Consider the following 26539-nt stretch of genomic DNA (forward strand, 5'->3'; position numbering starts at 1 on the left):
TTCAGAGAAAGTCATAACATAGAAACAGCAAGTCCTAAATCAGCCAATACTAGAGGATGATGAGGCCTGCCTTTTGGTCCTCTGTGACTTAGTCTGTGTAGAAGAGTAGGATCTGTGTCTTATGGTTACCCCTACGTTTTGCTTTTGCTTTTGTCACCGTTTTTGGCTTAGACTGGGGTCTTGGATAGCAGGATCCCAGTCAGACTATCTGCTTTCTCCCTTAAACTGCAAAAGATTTACTTTAGGTAGACTCCAGATTGGTTTCTGAGGTACCCTTATCAGTCCCTAGTATATGGTACACCATGTACCCAGGGCATAGGTACTTCAGAGGCCTCCCATGGGCTGTGGCATGTATTATGCCACACATGAGAGGCCATCCAAATTGACACGACCGGCCTGCTACTGCAGACTTGTAAGATGGTGTTTGCACCACTTACTGAGGCACCCCTATGGCAGGCCTTAACAATCCTGAAGGCAGGGTGCTGAGTGTTACGTGAGAGGGTGCCCCTGCACGAGCAGAGCTCTTCTGCAGCCTTCTGAGACCATTCTCCGGGGTTGTCTGTGATGCAGCCAGACATGTATGTTTTAGTGCATTATAACCTCGCTGTAAATGTTAACTTTAAAACAGCTGCTCAGAAACATGTCGTGTTTGATGTCAAACATCTTGGAATCATACCTCCACACCAGTTACTGATGTGGGAGGTATGATTCCACTCTTCTAGAGGGGCATATGTGGGTCACTGGTATACCCGGTACCAGCTTTCTTGACCTGGGCAGCACAAAATGGATGCTGCCCGCCACAGACATGAGTCTGCCCTCCTGCTGCTGAGCCAAGCTCACACAGAGGAAGGCATGACAATAGAAATCCTGTTACAGGGAGGTGTAACCACCTCCCAGACAGGATTTAGTGTATTGGGGTTGGGTGGGTGCACTCTCCGAGTGCCAGAAAGTTTGCGCTGGGGACACATTTGGTGTCCCTGTGCATTCTCGGCTCAAACCAGTTCTAGGAGCCATTGGCTCCTGCTCTGGCACAAAACTGGACAAAGGACATGGGTGTAGCCACCCCTCTGTCCTGCCCCTCCCACAGGAGGGTCCACAGAATCTATCCAACTCCTTCCCATGGGTATAAAGTGGGTTACCTGATCATAGGACTTTAGATTTAACTGGACAAGATTCTGCTAAGAAGAGACCAAGTACTTTGACTGCCTGCACAACGCTGCATGACTGAAGAATCTCCCTTGAAGTAAAGGATATACTCCCCTGCAAAGGCAGGTACCTAAACGCATCTACCCGGTTTGCTTCCCCAGAGGTTCTGCAGATGAAGATTTCAGCAACACAGGAGGTGGGTTCCCGAAGGTTTGTGAGGTCGATTTGCCCTCTTAGTGATTCTGAGACCAGTATCCTTTGTGGGGACGGTGCAACCAGAACCCCTGTGCACTGCGTACTTTTGCAGTTGCATATGCTAAGTGATGATTCCTGAGCCTGTGCACTTTTGCAGTTGCATATGCTAAGTGATGATTCCTGAGCCTTTGCTTTGGACTCTATGTAGTCCTGACCCCGACCAATATTTGCACTAAAGAGTTCCGGCCTACACTGTCTGGTCCTTTGCATACTTGCTTAAGGTCTCCTCACAATCCCTGGTCCGTTGGCCTGTGGGTCCTATCAAGGATCACCTTGTGAATTCTTGGGCTTACCCGATTGCTCCAGACATTTCCTGACTCTCCATTTCTTGGAAAGTCCCCTGGACCTTGCTGATCCACACCGTAACCTAATTCCTCTGACCATGTGGGTAGCAGTTGCCAAGGCTTGTTGGTGCTACAGCTGAACATCGACCCCCTCAGCTCTCGGCATCCTTCATGGGACAGCTCACCTCCGGATTCTGGTTGTCCTAGACAACTCCTGGTATCTGTGGCTGCAGAATCAAACAACCCTTCCTTGCACCTGAAGCACTCAACATCAGGGGCATTCGACTACTGAGCCCCCGGTCACTAGAAGTGACCCAGACTCTGTCCCCTCTGCTTTTAAGTTCCTCTCACCTTGAATCCAGGCTTCGATTCCACCGGACACTCTTCACCTTCCTGGCACCAGTACTTCTTTGCAGCTCTCCATTGAAAATGACAAAGGTTTCCAACTCCACTTGACACCTATACACCCGGCTCGTCTGGGATAGGTAACACGGGTACCTCGGTACTCATTGGTGGGTTGAACTTGGAACCTCCTGTCTTCCAAAGGGTTTCCTTGAAGTCCTCTTAGAAGTGTCCGTAACTTCCAATTTCCAACTATGACTTTCCCATAGTTGTACGACGCATGCGCCTGTGTTTCCTCACTGCACCCGTCCTCCGTGGGCTCCCTGTGTCACTCCTCTTTGTGGTTCCTTGGGGTCCCAGCGAATCTACGCGCTATAGGCACTGTGTCTAGTCGTTGTTATATCATTTTTTTAGTATATGGTTCGGTCTCCCCCTGGTGCCGCTGTCTGTTGTGCTATTTACGAATGTTCTTTTGATTCAGTATTGTGTGCTTTGTGCCCTAATCTAACATAGAGACTAGTAGAGAGTGTTTATATTAATAAATACATATATTTATATAAACACTGTGTGGTTCTCCTTTCGTTTAGGAGGTGATATTCTGGTAAAACAATCTGCTCTACATTACTTCAAGATTAAGCCTGAAGGCTGCTCCCCATAGCTATCGCTAGGATAGCTTTCAATAAAGGTTATCTTTGACCTCATGCCTCATAAGGGTCGTGTGGACTGGTACAAGGTGCCCAATTATTAGTGGACTGCATATACCAACCCACCTTCTCACAGTCTGCCTTCTGCGCAGCTGACGATGCCCTATTCCTAAATACCCTCTAAGGAGGAATGAATTTGAGAGATTTAGAGCTGTGTTGTATCTGACCCTTCCTGAAAGGGCACTTGCAGTTGGTAGTACTGAAGAATTGCTTATCTTGCACAGGACTAATCTTACTGAGGGTTCCACGCTCTCCTGTTCAACGTATATACAGGAAATCTTGGGCTCTTGCTTGCAGACACTGGCATGAAGCTCCACCAGTAGGCTGATGACACAACTGTGAATAAAACTTCAATCAATGATCTACATACCCTGCTGTAGGGTTTGAGGAAAATACAGGACTTGATATATACAAACTGCCTGAAAGTGAACACTCATAAACCAGAATTTGTGCTAATCTCCGACAGTCACAATAAAAAAATTAACCAGCCACTGTTTCAGGAACTAGCAGTTTGGTTAGGTTTCAGCTGGTACTGCAACAATCAGGTCCCTAGGATTCACAATGGACTGCTCTAACTCTATGCCTCTATGCGTCCTCATGTAAACAAATTGCTAAACTCTGCCAACTTCCACTTCTACAGACTAAAGAAAATAAAACTCCTTTCTAGCATTCAATAAACTCCTGCAGCCCACGTGCTCCTTATATCCAGAACTGACTTGGGCATCGGCATCTTAGCTGGTTTCCCAGTTTCTACGTTGTTACCCATTCAAAGCTGTCATCTACTCCACACCTAATTGGAGAGAGAAACCTATTTGATCTCATTGCTCTAATTTTGAGAGGGCTACACTGTCTACCAGTAGAGGCACAGATAACATTTGTTTTCTGCTGCACCTGCACAACTCTGCATTATGGTAGCCCCAGTTACTTAGAAGATCCATTGTTCTTATCAGGGGGATTGAGACAATCCTAGGAGTATGATCTCTCTTATTCTAGAACCACCTAAAACATGCTCCTCTCATGTTCTGAACAATCCTTCTCAAGTGCCACTTCAAGTTCAGATAAGGTCCCAAATCTCACTTATTCAATTCTTACCTTGGTGGTTCTGATCCTTATGTCTATTGGAGTTAACAGGGATTTCGATTTTCAAATAGGAGTCTACTATCAAGACATCAGCGTAGGCCACTGACATAAAACATTAAAATACAAATATGTAATGATGTTTAGGATTACAGCTAAATTAAATACGAAATTAACCAATTATGTGTTATTGATTACATTAAATATATTACACAACATGAGAACATGTAAAGACTTTGCACATAATTTGACTGGGATCCTCGTGTTTCACTATGTTGGACAGCTGTGACCTCTTTTCTGGTCTCCTTTATGTATGTTGTCATTTTGTATACTTTTAATCCTGAGGAAGCCAGTATAAAGCTCGAAACACATCAACGAAGGCTATAAATGTACTGATGTTTTCCATAAAAGCATAGGATTATTTGATATAAACCATTGGCTTTTGTCTAAGAAAAGAAAAAAAAATAGTAATTGGAAACTTCACAGTAATAAGTCTTGAGTGGAATAAAGATGAAGTGTTTAACTATTTTGAGTGTCTCCAAAAATATGCACTAATTTTGTGGATAAAATTGACTTTTTTTATTTTCAGCATTTCTGGATCACCCATATACCAGTTGGGTATCCTGGTACTTACATACAACAAGAGCTAGTAAAAGACTAGATTGAGAATAGACAAAACATAAATAATTTGCAAAATTGGAGAGGACTTGTTTTGTTTCTAATATTTACGAGGGGGAATTGCAAGATTTCTCTTAAATCGAAGGATAATAGCCCTCCTTGCTGAGTGGCACAAATTACAGGTACCTTTAATGTTTGGTTCAGGTTATGTATTCAAGCTCAGTTTCTACAGATTGAGTAACAACTGCTGGCACCTCAAGATAGTGTTACAGTAGCCAAGAATTAATCCATCAATTGCTTTCTTAAATGAAAAACCAGAAGAGAGATTAGATGACATCAATCTTAAGTAGAATACATAACTAACAATTAATGTGCACTGTTGAGACCATAGGAAAAGGCTTTTCAAAGGTGACACTGAGGTTATGGACTGTGGTTGCAAGTGTGCAGGAAGACCTCCGTCAAACAGCAACCAACTGTCAGACCATATTAAGGAAGCTCATCCTACAGTCAGCATCTCTTCTTAGAGTTGATTTTGAGAACAATCCCCTTCATTCAGCTAACGACTCTCGAGGCACTGCTAAAAGCTGGCCCAATTGAAGACACTGGACACACCCAGTCTCTAAATAGAATCCGCTCCACTGCGAAATACAGAGAGTGCCTTGGGGATGGTAAAGTGGTTGCTTAAATATTAAACACCGATGGGCTAACAGAGGGCCCCTGAGGAGCTCCAAATGTAGGGCAATGAAAAGAGCAAACACTGTGGAAGGAAGACTGCTTGAAAACTGCCAGAGATAAGAGGTGAGTGTAGGAAAGTGGAATCTAACTACATGGTGCCCCCCCCCCCCCATTTTATTTCCTGGTGTTTTGATGGTTTTTGACTTAGTTTGGCTGGGAACCTGCTATTCAGGTCCCCAGCCTAGCTGCTTCCTCTCTAAATTGATTCCATGTACTAGAGGTACAGTCCAGTTTGGTTACTGGGGTACACTTGTGAGTCCCAAGTATTTGGTACACTAGGTACTAAGGGCATAGGTACCCCAGAGGCTTGCCTGGGGCTGCAGCATGTATTCTGCCACTACTGGGAAGCCTTCCCAAATGCACCACAGGACTGCTACTGCAGCCTGGTTAAAATGGTGCATGCACCCCTTACTAGGACATAGGTTACCTATATGTACCTTAAATCACTGAACATATAAATCATCAGTCACCCCTATGGCAAGCCTTATGAATTCTGAAGGCAGGGTGCTTGGTTTGTGCGAGAGGGTGCCCATTCATGAGCTGGATCCCTCTGCAGCGTTCAGAGCCTATTTTCTGAGGCTGTTCTGTGATGCAGCCAGACCATATACTCTTAAGTGCATTATAACCTTGCAGTAAATGCTAACTTTGACACCAAACTTAACATGTTTCCATGCAGCCATTCCAAACACTTTGGAATCCTACCCCCCCCCTCGCCAGTCCTGGCGGTGGGGGTAGAATTCCACCCTTCTAGAGGGAGAGACATGTACACACCGGTATACCCGGTACCAAGTTTAAAGAGCCCTGACATCACAAAATGGATGCTGCAGCCACAGACACAAGTCTGGCCTCCTGCTGCGGACCAAAACTCAGGCAGGGAAGGCCTGGACAATAGGTTTCCTGTTTACAGGGAGGTGTAACCACCTCCCAGACAGGCTTTAGTGTATTGGAGCTGGGTGGGTGCACCCTGAAGTGCTTTGAAGTCTGCAATGGGGGCGCATTTGGTGTCCCTGTGCATAGCCCAGTTCAAACCGGTTGCAGGGGCTACCAGCCCCTGCTCTGGTGCAAAACTGGACAAACAAAATGTGTAGCCACCCCTCTTTCCAATCCCTCCCATAGGTGGGTCCCCAGAGTTAGTCCAACCCCTTTAACCCCCCCAACCAGTAAGGAACCCCTGGCAACAGGAATTTAGATTACACCTGGACGAAACTCTGCAGCTGAATCCTGGAACTTCAATGCTCTACTCAAGACTAGAGGATGGAAGAATCCCCCTTGGGGTCAAGGAGTGAGTCCCCTGCTTGGCAGTCACCAAAAGCGCATCTTGCCGGTCTGCATCTCCAAAGCTCCCGCTGAATGCCGACGACTTTGCAACACCAGAGGGATTTTTTGACTTCTCAGAGGCTGAGCCGAGTCCCCAGCAAAGCTGAGACCCGCAGCCCTCCTAGACACGTGCACATTTGCAAATTCATTGACCTCTTTTGAAGCTGTGTTTTGGCTTACTTGTAGCCCGAGCACCTTTTGTACCGAAGATTGTGGGCCTACACTCCACGAGTGTTCCATGAGCCTGCTTCTTGCATTTCCGCTTGAGGCCCCTTCACGATCCCTGGTCCGTTGACTGGTGGGTCCCTACGAAGGCAACTCTGATTTTCCTGGGGCTTCCCTGGTTGCTCCAGATGTGCCCTGACTTCCCACCACGTGGTTAGTCCCTTGAACCTTGCTGGTCCACACCAAATCATTTCTTTACTTGCTGCATGGGTTGCTGTTGCCAAGGCTTGTTGGTTCCAATCCAGCCACCAACACCGCAGCACTCGACATCCTTTGTGGGACAGCTCGATTCCAGATCTGGTCATCGTCGATGCATCCTGGTCCTCGTGTCTGAAGAGTTAAGCTTCACCTCTTTCACCTGAGATTTTTTGATATTCAAATCGTATCCTTCCTATCCTATTCTATTCCTCTGTCCTCTTAATTGCCATTACGTGATCGAGATGGATGAGCCCCTGAAGGCTCGAGCCAGATGCCTGGCTCTGGACCAGCTCAAGGTGCCCTTGTGGCTGCTGTCTGCCCCCTCGCCCTAACCTCGCACTAAGAGTTAAAGGCATAGCATTAACTTTAGATATGAAAGGAGAGAGTGTATGAGATATAAACACAGAAGTTGAATTGCTGGACGTAAAACCAGAAAACCTGGAATCAATCCTGGTTTCCTCACTTGAAAAAACTGAGGGAGCCAAGGCATTTTTATTTTATTTCACTTTCTCATTTTTTTCTTTGTTATTTATCACATATATGTGAACAGCTCACAATACATGAGTTGATGTTGCACACTGTACACAATCTTTTATTTGATTTAAATAAACCATAATGTTGTTCCAAGTATAAAAGCAACCTAGGCCACTAGCAGGGTGCAGATGACAAATGACTTTACTCTTGATTCACAAAAGGCATTGTTTTCAGTGTGGAGGGAGGGAGAGATGGATGTTTCTACGTTCATATTTAAAACTATCCCTTTTAATAAACACCTCAATTTAATTACTTGTAGAGCGCTAACAATCATCCAGGGTAGGATATCACGGCGCTATGATTGCTAATGTGCATGTGGCGTAGGTATGGATCCAGTTAGGTTTATTCTAATGGGGGAAGAGGAAAGATTTTAGCTGTTTCCTAAATGCCAGGTGGCATTCTGTAAGTCAGAGGGCTGTAGGTAATTCGTTCCATTTGGTAGCAGCGATGTGGGAGAAGGCACGCTCGCCCATCCTGGTTCTCTTCACCCGACAGGTTTTTGCACGAGCCAAGAATTGAGAGCGGAGGTTCCTGGTGGGAGCGTAGAATTGAATCCTATTTCTGAGGATGAGGGGACCAGTTTTGTGCAGTGCTCTATGAGTAATACACATCATTTTAAAAGTTGCTCTTTGCTTCATTGGTAACCAATGGAGATCATGCAGACAGCTCTTGGCTGAATCATATTTCCTTTTCATACAAATGGCCTTGGCCGCTGCGTTCTGCAACATTTGGAGTCTGGTGAAGAGATACTCTGCCATACCTACGAACAGGGAGTTTCCTTAGTCCAGCCTACTCATCAGGAGAGACTGGACCAGGATCTTTCTGCACTCCATGGGAAGACTCTCTTAAGCATTTTTAGTATTGCCTAGCCTTTTCCGCATATTGCAGCTACATGAGTCTTCATGGATAGGGATGTGTCTAGGGATATCCCAAGGTTCCTAGCTGTTTGTGTCGGGGCTGGCGGAGTGCCCAGGGCTTGTGGCCACCAGCTGTTGTTCCACAGCTGAGTGTGACTTTCGAACAGAAGTATCTCTGATTTGTCTGCATTGAGTTTTAGGCAATGCTGGTGCATCCATTCAGCCAATTCTGAAAGACAGTTTAGTAGCCTGTCTTTAGGGTTGTTTTTCTCATCCAGGATGACAGTGAGTTGAGTGTCTGCATAAGAACATATTTCCACACCCCACTTTCTGCCTATTCCCGCCAAGGATGACACAAAAACATTAAACCGAGTTGGGCTTAGCGAGGCCCCCTGTGGGACCCCGTATTTGATGTTCCGGCATGGGGATGAAAACTTGCCCATGCGCACTGATTGTGATCTATCCGATAGGAAGGATCGCAGCCAACATAGTGCTTTGTCCCTAATGCCCTTAGATGCTAGGGTTTCCAGAAGCAGATGGCGAGGGACGGTGTCGAAAGCCGCCGAGAGATCCAACAGTATTAGGGCAACTGTCTTCCCCTGATCTACGTGCATTCTGATGTGATCCAGCACAGCTAGGAGAGTTGTTTCCGTGCTGTTAGCCCTAAAACCCGTTTGTGTTATGTCCAGCAGATTGTTTGCTTCGAGAAAGATGGCCAGTTGCCTGTTGACCAGTTTCTCTAGGACTTTCGACAGATAGGGAAGTTGGGATATGGGTCTGTAGTTGGCCGGATGCAGTTATTTAATCTCTTGTCCCAAGAGGAAGTTCTTCCACATTAAAGAAATGCACATTTAAAAGCATTTTAAGGGACCTTTTTAAAAATGTGTTGCACAATATCTTTAAAAAAGGAAGGTGTTCATACAGGGAAGTAGTACAGAACACCTTGTTTTCTTCTTTTCCATTTCTTCAGTTGACTTGTAAATAAATGCTTTTGCATTTAAAAGCTTTGAGTGTTAGTGCTCAGTCAAATTAACAATACTGCCTCTGTTCGCTGTTCACCAGGGCATTCTTTGAGAGCCCCTGACTTAGACACTCCCCCCTCATTGCCCATCTTAACTACAACTCCCATCTCAAAGTGTCTTTATGTGCTAGAGCAATTTCAGGTTTAGAAAGTGCTTCTTAGAGGTGAACTCCTGAGTAACCTGCGTTAAGGCTAGCTCCCGACAGCTAGCCGTAGGTGCCCACAAGGCACGACCAAGCCCGCCCACCCCCCAGCAGGCCCTGTCATACCGAACACACCTCCGGTGTTATTCATGACCCATGTATGTAACCCACATGCCCTGCTTCTTCCCAACACTGCACCTTGTCCCCAGGGAGAAATCGGATAGAGCAAGAGACATGCAGAACTTGACACGTAACTTTTTAAATGCCAAGCCCAGTAACAGTAACCTGCGCACACAGGTCCTACCAGGGCAAGCATGTGGCACAATCAATGAGCTACCTTTATGGATGGCACAACCCCTGCTGCAAACCCACAGAGGAGCATTTGAGATACATGCCCTAGTATATGTCTTACCCCTTTGACAAAAGACTCGCAGCTAACTCAAATCAGCCAATCGTGTTAACGCCAATCACCAGTATGGATATAACAAGCACAGTACTTTGTCACTGAATGGCAAACGTGCTCAAAGTCCTACGGCTAGCATCCAGATCAGCGGAAAACTGGGAAGGAGAAAATCAAAGTCGAGTGAAAGCACTCTTGATGGGGCCTTTTCCAGCAGTTACTGCTTCAGCTTGCTCATCTGCAACTGTATGTGGTAATAATTCCTCCGCTTAGCCTTTAACTCTAAACAAGTTATTCATAAAAGCTTTATTTGCTGGAGGCTGCAGCTTAATTTAAGGCTTACCTGGCACTATCTGCATTTCTAAGAACTGCGTTTCAAAATTAAAAGAGCAACGCTAACACCCAAGTATTTTTCGAAAATGTGCAGTTACTTGAAATATGAACTCTGTTTGTAAGGTCTGCAAAACACACCCTGCCTTCCTCCTCCCCAAATACCTGTGGCTCATCCTCAAATTGAGTTTTCTGGCTCAACCAGTTTTCAAAAGGCCACGCCTTTCAGGCTTGAGAGTTGCTTAACCAGCAACGAACTGAAGATAACAGCTAAATTTCAGGTTGGCCTGGCCTTCTTCATTCAGATCGTTGTAAATAAGTACATTCCTTGCCTCCAACACTGACGCACCCCTTTCTTCTACGCTCTGAGGCACGACCTAATCCATGACACGTTTTGAAATATCTTCTACAACGTTGAAGAAATCACTCAAAATAACACAATTTTTTTTTTTTCAAGTTGAGGTCAAGTAAAATAAATCCTTGCTGCGAATGATTGCAATATGGCTAAGAATGTTTAAGTTCTTTTATTTCACTTTTCATGCATAGGATCTTAAACGCATGCCCAAACAGAAATGTCCAATAGCGTGCACATGGAATAGATACATTTTAACACAAAAAGCCTCACAATTGTGGTACACTGCATGCATAGGCCAATATGACAAAAGGCACAGTGCGGAATTCCAATGTGGAATGCCACTCTGCACTAAACTATAAGTGGTAAGTTCACAACGGGGTGAACCCTAAGACAACCTGACCTGGGTCAGTAAAGGTAGGTATGTATATATTGGTCAGTGTCTGTTTAGTTATAAATCAAGAATTCATCATGAGCAACCTTTACATCACAAACTTCTTTGAAAATTACTTTGGTGTAGTACAAGAAATTTATTCCAACTTTTTCAAAAATTAATATACATGGTAATGTATTTACCGGAATACCACAAGTTATGCCTCATGTAGCAAAACAATTTCTTCATTGAATCAAGCAGAGTCAGCCGGACAAAAAGGCTCAACACAATTGTTTCAAAGTAGTCCTTGTGGATTCATACAACCATATTAGAAATTCACACGTAATAATACAATGAAAAATGCGCTCAAAGTGAAGGAGAGAGGAGACAGTTTGAGAGGGATGGGTGTGATTGGGTGGTGGTGGGGACTGGGTAAAGGATGTTGTGACCATATAACAATCACAGTGATTAATGCAACCTTTCCAGACTAATTTTGTTCATTAGTTCCGTAAAACAACTTTAACATAGGGTTCAATAATGTCGAACTCATGCAGGCGAGCCGCTGTCTCAACTCCACAAATTTTTTTTGACCAGACGATCTTAAGCTATACCGAACCCTTTGGGTATCAGCGTTTATAATTTCACATTCATTTTGGTTCATTTTTCCGCCTGCCTCGCATGTGCAAAATAAACCCTCCTCAATGAAACGTTACGTTTCACTCGCTCAGGCCAATTTCACACACTCCCTTAAACTTGTTGGAGGTGGCATCTTGGGATTGGTCGGCAGGGACGAGCCCCCGGCAGGTATCCAGCGCCTGCACCTCGCGCTCCCTTCACTCGCGGTCAGGCTGTGTTGATGTTAACACCCGCGCAGATGCGGAGTCGAGGGTAAGATAATGCGATATTCACCCGCTTGGGTGGCTGCCTTAAACTGAATTCATTACTTGTCATGCACGCTCAGCTCGAGCAGTACACGTTGTACACATGGCATTTTGAGACGAGTAATAATAATATAATCTCGCCTTTCTAATACTTTACTTAGACAATGCCCACAGACCATGTCTTCCAAATTAAATAACGTGATTTTTTCATGTTGGTTTTCTTGAACCCTCAGATACCTTTCATCTGGAGGAGCGGAAACCAAGCCTTAACGGTGTGAAAGATTGGAAAGCCCCGGATGCCCTAGTAAGTCCCCTGTGGGATCACACTTTACGTATAAATGACAGGGTTAATCCCTAACCTGCCTCCTAAACCGATATCCTTCACTTTTGAATCATTTCCAGATGAATGGCCATGCCTGAGGAACCGAAATGAATCCACAAGGACTACTTTGAAACAATTGTGTTGAGCCTTTTTGTCCGGCTGACTCTGCTTGATTCAATGAAGAAATTGTTTTGCTACATGAGGCATAACTTGTGGTATTCCGGTAAATACATTACCATGTATATTAATTTTTGAAAAAGTTGGAATAAATTTCTTGTACTACACCAAAGTAATTTTCAAAGAAGTTTGTGATGTAAAGGTTGCTCATGATGAATTCTTGATTTATAACTAAACAGACACTGACCAATATATACATACCTACCTAAACTATAAGTGGGCAGGTATCCTGCACCCAGACTTCCGGAGTGTCCGAACCCTGGACCCAATTTTAACGGCCAGAATACCCTGCCAGTAAAATCGCTTTACTTGGGACTGTATTGCAGCTGGACCTATTCCTGAAACCTTTTACCAAGTCACCATAGGAACTCTCACAGCGATCGGCTGTCAACTGGGTCTTGGTAATGTTACCAAGGAACGAAGGAGTGGACAGTGGGTGCTGTGGACGTTCTGCAGTCTCACATGGAGACTACAACCCTCCGCTATGCAGTAGCATAAGTGGAGCACCCCCCCCCCCCCACCCCCCCCTTGGCCACCTTGTTTTCTGTCTCCTGAACCATATATTCAAAGCTAAAGTATCAGCCTCCACATCTCCTCAACAATGGCTCCATTTCAACTACTTTTGCCTTCGCCCATCCCCTATAATATCTAGGGCTGATTTGAGCATCTGTTTACACGAGGGCCATATCCGTGTCCAAAGTAAAGTAGATTAGAGAGTGTCAGACCATGGAATAACTTCTCAAACTAACTTCCCTATTCGAGAAAATGCGGTCAAGAATGTGCCCAGCCTGATGAGTCAATTGACAAATTGACTCCTATTTAGGGATGACATTTAGGGAATTCATAACTCCTTCCTTCACTACTGTCCTTAAAAACCTTTATTGGGCAGCCATGGATCAGAGCAGACTATACTATAGAACTATTGTTAGCCTCAGTGATCCTTTTTGTTACCCAAACATGCATCTTCTTGAAGCTTAACTAGATTCTATACCACTACATCTAGCTAAAATCTTCTATTTAAAATTCAGATTTGGTAATCTATTCCCAGCATGTTTTATGGTTAACGGTCCAGTTGCCAAACGCTTCCTCATTATTGCTGTTATTGTGGCGGGCAACCCGAGACATTTTCCGCTTTTTTGTTTCCTCTAGCTCAAAATCATGGTAAAGTGGATTATTCATATTTTTTTTAACATTGGAATGTACAGCCACTTACAGGTTGCCTTATGAATTGTGCTTTCTGGTACCTCCACTCCTGTTTTTGCCTGTCAATTTTTTTTTATTGCATGGAAAATAAGAATGAATTAAGTTTGAAATTGTAAAATTAATAGCTTTTTTGATTTAATGTAAATGCTAGTTTTTTTCCAGAATGTTGTCAATGATGTATTATACATATTGTGGCCATTTCAGCTTTTTGTCTTGTATGTATTGTGCGCAGATGTCCTCATGCCTGCTTTTTAGGTCTTGCCTAGACAGCGCATGCATGGTTCCTTTGAAACTTTTATTTATTTATTTTTTTTTTTTTCCACATTGGTCTTGGAGATCAGCGCATTGCTTACCATTGCCTGGCTTTGTCACTCATTTGCTTCTTATTGGTCAACTGCTGTAGGCTTCCTTCCTGTTTGTTATTCCCCAGGGCACATTGATTTTGACTTTCCACTTCTCATTTTCTTAGGCTCTACCTTTTTTCTTTGCACTGAGTGTCTTTTCAAAATGCCACCCCTGTGTTGCACTCACTCACCTATGTTGCTTGCCCTCTCTCCCATTTTGCTTGACCCCAACGGCCCTCCCTTCCTCTGCTGTTCCTTGCCACAACCCACCCTCCTTTCCTTGTTTCCTATTGTTGCTGCTCATTTCCAACCACCTGCAATCCTTCTGTTGCCCATTGTCTGTTGTTGCTGCTTGCCCATTCATCCAACCAGCCTCTGTCCGTTGTTGTTGCCACTGCTGCTTGCTCCCACCCACTTGCCCTCCTTCCATTGTTTGTTGTTGCCCTCTGTTGCTTGCTCCCACATATCAACCTGCCTTCCGGTGTGTCTGTTGTTGCTTACCCCCAGCCACACCTGTTGTCCATCAGCTTGCTCACAGCCCCTCTCTCCCACCATGGTTTGCATGTTTCCCCTCACCACTCCTCCGTGTTGTCTTCCCCCTCCAACCCCACAATAAACAAACGAAAAAATGCACTGTAACACAGCCAGACCTGGCTGCCTCCCAGTGGTTTGTGTTCTTGTTTTTTTTTTGTTTTTATAACTTCAGCTGTACAACATGTCTAAAATACATATTGAAAGCCCGTAGCTCGCTCCTATGCAAGACCTATTGGCTTTGCCAATACTTGTTTAGCATGGATTATATATATATATGCATTTTGTTTTCCTTGATTTTAATGCCTTACTCCTTTTCATTGAGGGTTTTATGGTTACGTTTGCTGAAATAAACAAACTATGCATTTTAAAAAATAGTTTTGTTGTACCTTCTGTGTTTTTATGTAAGCTTTTTTGCATATGCCACGCTCTTTTGAAATGAGTAATATTGTTTTCATGTTTCCAAGCCTATCCCTCTAGTACTAAATGAAATTGAACAGAAGTACGAGTCCCGCAATTGATTACATGAACAATTGATCACCGTAGGCTATGAGTGGGACCTATTGAATCGCTTCAATCTCAGCCAGCGCTTTGATGGGTCCTATAGATATAAATATGCTCTGTATTTAATTAGTCTACTACCTGTGAATTAGATTAGACTCCTTGCTGCAGAACCTATGTCCTTTTCTCAAAAAGTGCAGGACTTTGTCTGGGAGCTTTGCACAGTGCAAGTGAATGTAGCAGAACCTTCACATTGAATAGGCGCATTTCTGCTCTAGACTTTGGGGCAAAGGTATAGTTTGTAACAGCAACGGAGTACCCTTTCCACCAACATACTAGTCCGCCACCCAGATTTAAATGCTGGCAGACCTTTGGTGTAATGACAGAGGCTACTCCATCCCCCCCCCCCCCTCCCCCCCGTGGTTACACTGCTCCTTTCACACAACACCAGCTGCCCAGTCCCAGAAAGGCTGAGTAGGTCAGGCCTCCCACCTCACCTCATCTGTGTAAATTTGTTAAAACAGTATGCAGCAAAATTCAAACTCTGGTAGTAAACTGTCTTTGTATTTATTTTTTCCAGTCTTGTTTTCCCTTTTTTTAGAATTGTTACTTTTCTTTTGCAGCAAGAGTTTGACGACGAGCTTAAAAATGCGGGTTGTAAACTAGTGATTGTTGACTTCACTGCAACATGGTGTGGGCCCTGTAGAATGATCGCACCTTTGTTTGAGGTAAGGATTTGTTTAATGTGTTTTGGTGCAGTTAGTTAAGGCATCGATCTCTTTGAAGGAACAGTCTTTAATGCAACTGCTAATACCTCTGAACTATCAGAGTGCACTGACGAGGTGGTTATCTTTCAGAGCAGAGCTTGAAGAACTGCTGCTATGAAAAACAACTGAATACACTACATAGTAAACCATGGTCCTGCAAACATGGCTACTAATCAATCCGGTAAAAACGTAAATAGATGGAATTTGTACTACAGGCAGCACAGCAATGTACATTTCCAGAGCACTATATGCGCTTAACAGTGTATTTTGTATATTTAATTGACTCCTTTTTAGGTCTGGTGTTAGCCATGACCTTTTGTTTGTACTAACATATACATGATACATGGGATTCTGCAATCCTTGTATAAAAACCTGTCTCTAATTTCCCCTTTTATAAAGAAATGACACCAGAACTCAACTGTTATAACATATACAATGGAGTCCTGAAGTCACAATGCCCTCTGCCAGCGCCATCCTGTGAGGGGAAAGGCAGGTTAGATCAGAGCATAGTTAAAGGAGCTGTTTAAGGAACAAAACGAAATGTTCTTTTCTTTCATTTGCTTTGTTTTTCTAGCAGTATAGTGACGAGTAAAACGGAGATATTTTTGGCAACATGTTTATTTTTTTGCACTGCTTGGGTAATTATAGAAAATTTGTTTCTGCACGTTCCAAGCTACTGTTTTTTTCTTTCTTTTTTAAACCGACTTGTATTAAACTGATTCTAATATATTTTTTGTAACCGATATCTATCAGCTTTTTTTATGCATATAATTGAGCACCAGAGATTCTATTTTTGTTGTTAATGTTTGCAAACATCCTCTCTTTCACATGAGAGCTAGTCATCAAGTATTTAGGTAGTTTGGTGATGGCGTGACCATGTATTATAAGGAATATTATATTATAAGGAATAAAGTACCCACTGTGGTACATAATGATACTGCAAATGACTTCAGTGTTCCATAATGTTATAAAAGAACTCCGCATTCATCCTCATTCCTCTATATGGTCCTCAGTGACTTGTAATATCTTTATAATATATGGCAGGGGGTACTTTATCCCGGCCACAACAGCATGGGCAGTGGGTCAGCCCACTTTAGTAATTGGCTATCTTCATAGTACTCTACTCGTTCATAGAAGAACAAAACATCTGCCAACACCACTTCCCTTCATAGCCATGAAATTAAAATAAATGTGTGCTTTTTGAGACCAAAAAATGTTTACTTGTAGCCAATGCTTTTGTGTTTTATCATTAGTATATATTTGTGAGTATCTAGTATCTCCCCAAGAATAACATTTTCCAAAAGCTATGACAAGACAAGCATGGACAAAGTCAAAAGGCTGAAAGCAAATGCTTTGAATATTGCCTTTGCCACTGCTTGTTTTTTTGAATTCTTTGTTTTGAAGCATCTGATCTTACACCTTTAAAAATTTAAGTTTAACGTCCTTACACACCCATTTGCTGTTGAGCACAGACTCCAACCGGGAATCTATTTAGTAAAGAGGAACCTTTTTCTTTTTCCTAACAATAAAAAAACGAAATGTCATAAGTTTTGGTGTAAAACTATCCAACAGGTGCATGTTTTTTCATGCGTGCAAATACATTAAGTGGCATATATTACAATATGTTGTACATTTCTGCAGGAACTCAGCAAAAAGCACAGTGGCGTAATATTCCTGAAAGTGGATGTTGATGAAAGCGAAGTAAGTAATTTTTACAGTTATCTTTAACTATATAGCTGTTGCAGACCATGTTCCTGAGGTTGGTGATACAAAGATATATACCTCATGTTGCTTAATCATTAAGCTATTTTTGGCTTTAATATGTACTCCTTACAATAAGGTACTTCCATCTTTCGAAGTCAGTTGTAAAAAGCAGCGCTGACAGTCTTATTTCTATGGCATTGAACCACAGATAATTAGTTTTGTCATTCATAAGGCAACTGGCAAAATGAATTTGAAAAGCGCATTTTCTGAATAAATATTGTGTGTGTGTGTGTGTGTCCCCCCCCCCCTACTGGCGGTCGCCAGTAGGTATATATAGTTAGGATTTTTTCTCTATGGGTTTTTTGAAAATTCTATGTCTAATAACTTTGGCGTTTGTGGACGGAATTGGCTGAAATTTTCAGGAAAATGGCACATTTTGTTTCTGAGCAGCCCCTGAAAATTGGGGGGGGGGGTCGAGAAAAAAGGGGGGTCCCAAAACGTGTTTTTAACATTGAGTTTTCCATAGGGCGGTTGGCCTCACTTTTAGCCCGAACGGCTGAATGGATTTGCACGAAACTTGGCAAAATTGTAGGGACTGGTAGCCCGATGTGCCTTTTGTAGGTTTCAATATATGTGCTACAGTGGATTTTGAGAAATTAACGTTTAAAAAAAGATATATATCTGTAACAGCGGACCGGGCAGCGCTCCAGGACGCGTACTTTTCGCGCAACGGAGCTTTGCGAAGCGAAGCTGATTGGCTCTCCGGTGTCTGTAAACATTCCAAACAGTCCGTAGCGGCCGCCATCTTGTCTCTCGGTAGGATCGAGAGACAAGAGGAGGCCAAAGCGAAGGGGCAAATGACCATAAGGGGGCATAGTAGATCCTCGCTGACCCCCTAGGTTTGATGTGGAGGTTTTAAAAGGGCCCCGCGGGGCAAAAAAAAAAATAATAATAATAATCGAACGGCTGAATGGATTTGCACGAAACTTGGTAAAATATTAGGGACTGGTAGCCCGATGTGCCTTTGCTAGGTCTCAATATATGTGCTTCAGTGCAGTTTGAGAAATTAACGTTCAAAAACAAGATATATATCTGTAACAGCGCTCCGCTTCGCGGAGATAAAATTATATCTGTATTACCTAGCTGTTGCTAACACCAGTTAGCGACGGCTAGTAGGAGATAGCGACCATCTTGGGCCCCACTTTGCATGTGAGTGATATTTATCACTAAGGACATGCAAAGTGGGCATGCCAAGATGTTAGCGACTGGAAACAGTCGCTAACATCGCTATCTCCTATTATCAACTTTTGGAAATATTCGAGATAAGCGCGAATATCTCCAAAAAGTAACAGCTGCCCTGAGCAGTTCTTAGCCATGTTATCCAATGGGAGGTGGATAACATGGCTAAGAGCATTAGCTCGGTAATGCATGAATATCGCTGAGTTTTCAGCGATATTAATGCATTGCGGTCGTTTTTTATCGTATTTGCGATAAACCTTGATAATAGCAAGGTTTATCTGCGATAATTTCTGACGGTAAAAAAATCTTTGCAATGCATCGTTAGGGATAAATATCGCTTAACTTTGGTAATATGCCCCAACGTCTGTTAACGTTCGATTCGAAGGAAATCAGGAAGTGTTGAAAAACATTGTCTGCGCCATCTTGTCTTTTTTCAAATGCCACACTTTTGTCGTGCACGGCAGCCATTTTAGATGCCTTGACCAGACCCACTCTGTGCACGCTGTCGATCCTTAGCATGGCTCCCCACCCTCGCAAGCATCTCACCCAGGCAGTGGTCACCCCCGCTCTCTGTCTTATGCATGGGTAATAAACCTCCCCCCATCTGCGCTGCTCTTCCCTGAGAATCACACCCTGTGCCCGCCCGACACCTCCCTTTCGCCCTATTCACTACCGCACCCTCTGACACTCCTTTTCCTCTGTGTCCGATTGTCCAGGCCGGTCCTAGGCTATCAGCTAGCCCTGCAGATGTAGTTTATGGCCCCAGCTGTAAAGAATCACCCCTCTTCAAAGGAGTTATAGTAGATCAAGGCCCACACTCGATGAGATCCGTCACAGCAGAAGCGTTGCTATTATCTGAAAACCATCCTGTATTGTGATTGGGGAGGGGACCGAGCGTGAAGCGGAAGATTCCAGGGATGACTCTTTGTACATCAAAGTTTTTACAATTATGTGTCACATAAAAAATATATAGCACTCCGACAAAGTAGTAAGATTATAAAACTTTAATAATTTATAAATATATACAAGAAAAAAAAAATAGTAATAACATATAAACATTTTTAGGGAAAAACAACGAAGTAGCGGTCGGCTGTGCGAATAGTCCCAACGCAGCACAACGTCCAGATTTCCGGCGTGGGGCGTCGCGGGGGGTGGGTCATCAGTAGCAAACTGTTGTGCGAATAGTTCCAAGGCAGCAGAACGCGCCGAAATCTAGATGACACGAAAGTGATGTCTAGTAAGTTGCCACCCAGCAAATAACGGCGTGGGGCGTCGCGGGGGGTGGGTCATCAGTAGCAAACTGTTGTGCGAATAGTTCCAAGGCAGCAGAACGATGGCACCAAGGTGATGTCCAGTAAGTTGCCGCACTGGTTTTGGTATCCTACAATGCTGCTCCGAATAACGGCGTGGGGCGCCCCGGGGGAGGTGGCGTGAACGGGCCTCTCCAGGTGGAGTGTCATCTGTTGTAGTGGGGCGCCCCTTTACCGTTTCAGTTGCCATTCCGTCCGTTTTTGGTCCACTGTGTCAAAAGCCGCCATTCAGCTGAGTTGCGCCCACTCTTGCGGTGCAGCGATAGGCGGCTGTCACAGGACTCTCAAAATGGTGGCAGGCTGTTTCCTTTTTGGGCCTGGTCCACTGAAATGGCCCTGGGACACCTTGGAAATCGGACGCTTGTCTGCTAGGTCTTGGACCCCATTCTCGAAAGCGTCCCCTCCGCCTTGAGAATTCATCAAAAGTTTTGGGGGCCCTGACTCCTGCAGGCTTCTGGTGGGGAGCGGCTGCCATGATTGCTCGCGGAATGACCACGACGGAGCTACGAGATGGTGGTGCTCTCATGCGGACGCCAGTTTAGTCTGAAACATCCAGAAACAAGGTGGGGCTTTCATCGTTTGGGAAAAAAAAAAGTTTTCATCCAATGAAAAGTGTTGTTTTTAGGTCATATGATCAAGCCTTCCATCATTAGGAAACCAAAAGTAAAATGAACCAATGAAAAGTTTTATAAACAAGTCACATGACCTGTTATGCGGCATAGGGTATAAAATGTGGAGAAAATACGTTGGCACGTGAGGCGGCGTCAGTAGCGGACCGATGTGCGAATAGGCCGAAGGCAATACAACGCGCCAAGATCCGGATGGCACCGAGGTGGTGTCCAGCAAGTTGCAGCACTGGTGTGGCCATCCTACAATGCTGAAAGTCGGCGTGGGGCGCCCCGTTGGCCTGTGAGTTTGCGTCAGTAGCGGACCGATGTGCGAATAGGCCGAAGGCAGCACAACGCGCCAAGATCCGGATGGCACCGAGGTGGTGTCTAGTAAGTTGCCGCACTGGTGTGGCCATCCAACAATGCTGAAAGTCGGCGTGGGGCGCCCCGTTGGCCTGTGAGTTTGCATCAGTAGCGGACCGATGTGCGAATAGGCCGAAGGCAGCACAACGCGCCAAGATCCGGATGGCACCGAGGTGGTGTCTAGTAAGTTGTCGCACTTCTATGGCCATCCTACAATGTTGAAAGTCGGCGTGGGGCGCCCCGTTGGCCTGTGAGATGGCGTCAGTTGCGGACCGATGTGCGAATGGGGCCAAAGGCAGCGCAACAATTGATTTGAAGACACCACAAGGCGCTGAGATGCCAAGATCCGGATGGCACCGAGGTGGTGTCTAGCAAGTTGTGGCACTGGTGTGGCCATCGTACAATGGTAAAAGTCGGCGTGGGGCGCCCTGTTGGCCTGTGAGATGGTGTCAGTAGCGGACTGATGTGCGAATGGGGCCAAAGGCAGCGTAACAATATTTTTTTGTATGGAAGATACCACTAGGCGTTGAGATGCCAAGATTCGGATGGCACCGAGGTGATGTCTAGCAAGTTGCTGTACTGGTGTGGTCATCCTACAATGCTGAAACTCGGCGTGGGTCGCCCCATTAGCCTGTGAGATGGCGTCAGTAGCGGACCGATGTGCGAATAGGCCGAAGGCAGCGCAACAATATTTTATGAAGAGAAGACACCAAAAGGTGCTGACATTCCAAGATCCGGATGGCACCGAGGTGGTGTCTAGCAAGCTATGCAGTTGAGTTGTGTGCGCACTTGCGGCGAATAGGTCGAAGGCAGCATAACCATGTTTTCTGAATAGAAGACACCACAAGGCGTTGAGATTCGGTTACCACCGAGGTGATGTCTAGCAAGTTGCCGCACTGGTGTGGCCATCCTACAATACTGCTCCGAATAACGGCGTGGGGTGCCCGAAGGGGGGGGGAGCCGGCGTGAATGGGCCTTCCTAGGTGGAGGCTCGTCTGCTGTAGTGGGGCGCCCCTTTACCGTTTCAGTTGCCATTCAGCTGAGTTTCGGCTGCTCTTGATGCTACAGCGACAGGCGGCTGCAAGAGGACTCTCAAAATGGCGGCCTGTTCTTTGGATTTGGGCCTGGTCCACTAAAATGGCCCTGGGACACCTTAGAACTCGGACGCTCGATTTTTTTTTTTTCCTTTCCTGTACATGCAAAAAAAGGTAAATGCCCGGTACGTTACATGCTTCATCTGCCACGATGAACTCTCCAGAGGAACCGGAAAAAAATATAGTTGTGGTAACTATACCATGCATCGTCATATGGAGAGGTGGCACCAATTAATTATAGTGCTGCATAAAAGAGAGATTTGGAGGAGAACCTCTGACCTGCTAGTACATTCATCAGTGGCACTGAGAGCTTCAGAGGCAAGGGAAACGGTCCCAAATATTTAGAAGAACTTTGGAAAGATTAAAATGACATGTTTAGATTGTGGCAAATTAATTTCATGTGGACAGATGAGTGTTACTCTAATAAATACAGCATATGAACATCATCATAGTCGATGGTTGGTAGAGACATTTTGACTATATCCTGGACCTGCCCGTCCTCGCCCAAAATGGCGCCGGAATAAATGGGACTCGTAACTCCTTGTTGTGTACTGGTTGCAGAACCTTGAAATCACGAGATACGTATGCAGTTTTGAAGCACATGGCGGGCGGGGACGAGAATTGATTGAATATTTCGACATCCCTATTGATATTAAGTTCTGATGTGTTATTGATTACTGTACTGTTGAAAGTTCGAATTAACGTCACCCATGGTACTTGCCCGCAAATGTATATCTAGATAATTTTATTGTAACTGGCCCTGTCGTATTTTAATTATAAAATGTACGTCCACCGATTCCGTAACTGTTAGACACCTTAGTTCTTGCAACCTAATGGCCCGCCCGTTACGTTCCTCTATAGTGTAAATGTCTATTCATCATATACGATTACAGTTTGCTCCGTGGCAGGCCCACGTGGTTATAGGCTCGTATTTGTATAATGAAATTTTCACAATAAAGGTTTTTAAAAGAAAACATGGTAGTAGTATATACATTGGTAAAGTTTTTAATAATAGTGACTGTTTTAGAATCATTAAAAGGCAAGTGAAATAAAGCAGACCAATTACATGAAGGGTGAAAGGTATAATACGAAGGAACGCAGTAAAGATAAATGGTCAAGGGCTGTTGTGTTTTCTATTCCTGCAACATAAAGTGATCGATAAGAATCTCATATTCAGGCGTATCAGCGACTAAGACAGCAGGTCGACCCTCTTTTGCTCAACGGCTCCGTCATGGGACGAAGAAACGCTCTTTTTCTCAAAAAAAGAATATATTTTACTTGCAGGACAGTTGTAAAATTTCCGGGAAAGTACATTTTAGCCTGGAACATTATAACATATATTTAAGAAAAAATAATGTTCGGAAGTAATGAAAAGCGTAATTTTTAGGTCATATGACCAAGCCTTTCATCATTACAATAAGAAAATTAAAATGAACCAATGAAAAGTTTTATTAACAAGTCACATGACTTGTTATGCTTACGTTACGCGCTGCGCGCCCCGGATGACTTCCGGATGCGCTAACGCGGTGCGTCATATGACGCATTACGCGACAACGCAGGTCCAGAATATAGTCAAAATGTCTCCACCAACCAGCGGTCGGAACACAACCCCTTTCAGCAGGCTAAATAGTTCTGTTAAATGACAACAGAAGGGACAGGCAACAAGAACCATCAGTCAAAGAGGGGAGGGCTAGTTCTTCTCTACCGGGTTACATTGGGGCGCTACCGGAACTGATCGAATTGGTAGTCTACAGTGTTTCTGGATGTTTCAGACTGAAGCTGGGGTTAGCATGAGAGCAGCACCATTTCGTAGCTCCGTCGTGGCCATTCCGCAACCAATCATGGCAGCCGCTCTTTATCGTTATTTTGGGCGGGGTGGGTGGCGGAGCCGAGCTGTTTTGCAGCCATCATTGTGTGGAGTTCAGTTCATCTCACTAGTTTTGTATTTGTCATGAGGGGTTGTTCCTAATGTTTCTATTTTAGCGAGGTCAAAAAGAGATCCCATTAGTGGCCTACTGATTTTGCTCGATTCCTTTTCTTTTTTTTTTTTTTACACGATTTTTCGTTATCTGCAAAGACTAAACAGAGTATTGCGACTCTGTGTTTGTTTGCAAATAGAGAATGAACCAAAGAGAACTAATTCTAAAACAGTAAATACTTGGATAACAATCAATCAAATGGAGAGAGAAGCAGGCACGACGGATTACAACGGGGGCAAAGGCCTGCGTTAACTACCTTTCACTATCTGCAAAGAGAGAGTACTCCTAATAGAAATGAGGGGGGGGGGGGCACCATTCAAAGCAGATCAGTGTGCATAAACACGAAAATGTTTTCACTTACCACGTACTTGACATTCGACAGCTTATGATATTTGCTATTAAAAAACCATTGAAATTCACTGAAAAAACCATAGGTTATAGACCATATATAGTTAGGAATTAGCATTTACAAAACCTTGAAAATTCACTGAAAAAACCATAGGTTATAGACCATATATAAATAGGAATTAGCATTTAAAAAACCTTATTTTACTCGCACAAAACCATTGAAATTCCATATATAGTTAGTTGCACTAACTATATATTGCGCACCCGCAATCCACTGCTGATGATGTCACATATTACATCATTCATGACATCTCAAATGACATCACTGATGACATCTCAAATGACATCACTGATGACATCTCAAATGACATCCCTGATGACATCTCAAATGACATCCCTGATGACATCTCAAATGACATCACTGATGACATCTCATTTGACATCAATGGTCACATCACTGATGATATCATTCATGTGACAATACAATGCATCTCCTCACACTTTAATATAACCTGTTACACCCAGTGTTAAATACAGAATATAATGTTTTAAACCATTGACACACCAATACTAGTTACTACATACGCACTCACTGATTCCTTCGTCTACACACACATTCACTCATTCACCCATACAATCATTCATACATACAATCACTCATCTTTACAACACTATCATATGCACTCATACACCTATACAGACACTCACACTCTGCCACTGATCCATGGAGTTACTCACACACCTAGTCAGTCCTGTAAAGAATCAATCACACTTCCATTTTCTAATCTATACAGTTAAACATAGAGTACCTTACATTTTCAAACATATACTAACACATACTTACTCTCTTATACAATCATTGATACAAGAACACATTAATCTGCACAGTCAGACATCTCCCAGCCAGCCACCCACACACTCAGTCTCCCATACAAATACTTGGACAATCAATCAATAACCCATATAGTTACTCATATAGCTACTGATCAACACATGCAGCACTTTACAGAACAACAGACATATGATGCACAAATTAAGACAGTTTAGTCACTAACCCATGCACTCAGTGAGACACATTTAATCACTTACTCATTCATAAAGTCAGTCACGCACCTACTAAATCTTTTATTTAGGCACTTCTACATCTACTCATTTTTCAATATGTAAAACATATTTAAACTTTACAGAAACAGTCAATGGATGATATCATCAGTGATGTCATCAGTGATGTCATTTGAGATGTCATCAGTGATGTCACTGACCATGTCATGAATGATGTAATATGTGACATCATCAGCAGTGGATTGCGGGTGCGCAATATATAGTTAGTGCAACTAACTATATATGGAATTTCAATGGTTTTGTGTGAGTAAAATAAGGCTTTTTTAAATGCTAATTCCTAACTATATATGGTCTATAACCTATGGTTTTTTTCAGTGAATATATATATATATATATATATATATATATATATATATATATATATATATATATATATATATATATATATATATATATATATATATATATACTTTCAACCAAACCTCTTCTTCTGTTGGTCTCTTGTCATTCATATTTTTCTATCGCACACTACGGCATACGGCATGGGGCAGTGGATGGGCCCAATTCATCTATTGACCAACTTTACAGTTGGTAACGGTATTATGCTCTTTCACAAGGAGTTTACCCACAAAATAGTTCCTTTCTTTCCATGGACGTCTATAGTGGCAATGAGTGCTTTTTGAGACTTTAAGAAATTTGATTATTATTTGGGGTGGATGACTACCCACCTCAAAGGATAATCACAACCATTTTCAGGATGAGCCGTCAAAGTCGCTATACTAACCGGAGCAGACCTCCTTAACTTAGGGCAATGTGTACAGTACTAATACAGATATAAAGTCAAAATACAAAACCATAATAAATCCTAAATTACATTAGAAAAATAGAGTAACATTTTACACCAAAATGACAAATATCCAATATGGGAAGTTTTAAGTAGGAATAGCACCAAGAAGCATAAAGTGTCGATGAGTCAGTCACAGTATACCGGAATTAAAGTAAAATTTGGCGCTGACTATGTTGGAAACACCAACCAGTTTAATTGTAGTCAAGAAGTTTCCTTCTCACTTTAGTTTTTTAAGTTCCAATCTCCAACAGGAACACCTATAAACTCCTCCAGGAGCTCAGAGGAGGCCTTTAGAGACTCACAGCTTGTCATGCATAGGCTAAACTGCAGTGCCAGTCCAGGTCCAGT

At 43.5% G+C, this 26539-nt stretch overlaps 1 protein-coding gene across 1 annotated transcript in view; it reads left to right on the forward strand.

The window, feature by feature from the left end:
- The window catches only part of LOC144818889 (thioredoxin-like), a 72413-nt gene that overhangs the window by 21412 nt on the left and 24462 nt on the right, over positions 1-26539 (forward strand). The window contains exons 2-3 of the mRNA XM_078676722.1: positions 15494-15598; positions 17279-17338. Coding sequence (XP_078532848.1) covers positions 15494-15598; positions 17279-17338 — 165 coding nt within the window. The remainder of the gene's footprint in view (positions 1-15493; positions 15599-17278; positions 17339-26539) is intronic.

Source organism: Lissotriton helveticus, chromosome 2_1 (genome assembly GCF_964261635.1).
Source record: "Lissotriton helveticus chromosome 2_1, aLisHel1.1, whole genome shotgun sequence".
NCBI lineage: Eukaryota > Metazoa > Chordata > Amphibia > Caudata > Salamandridae > Lissotriton > Lissotriton helveticus.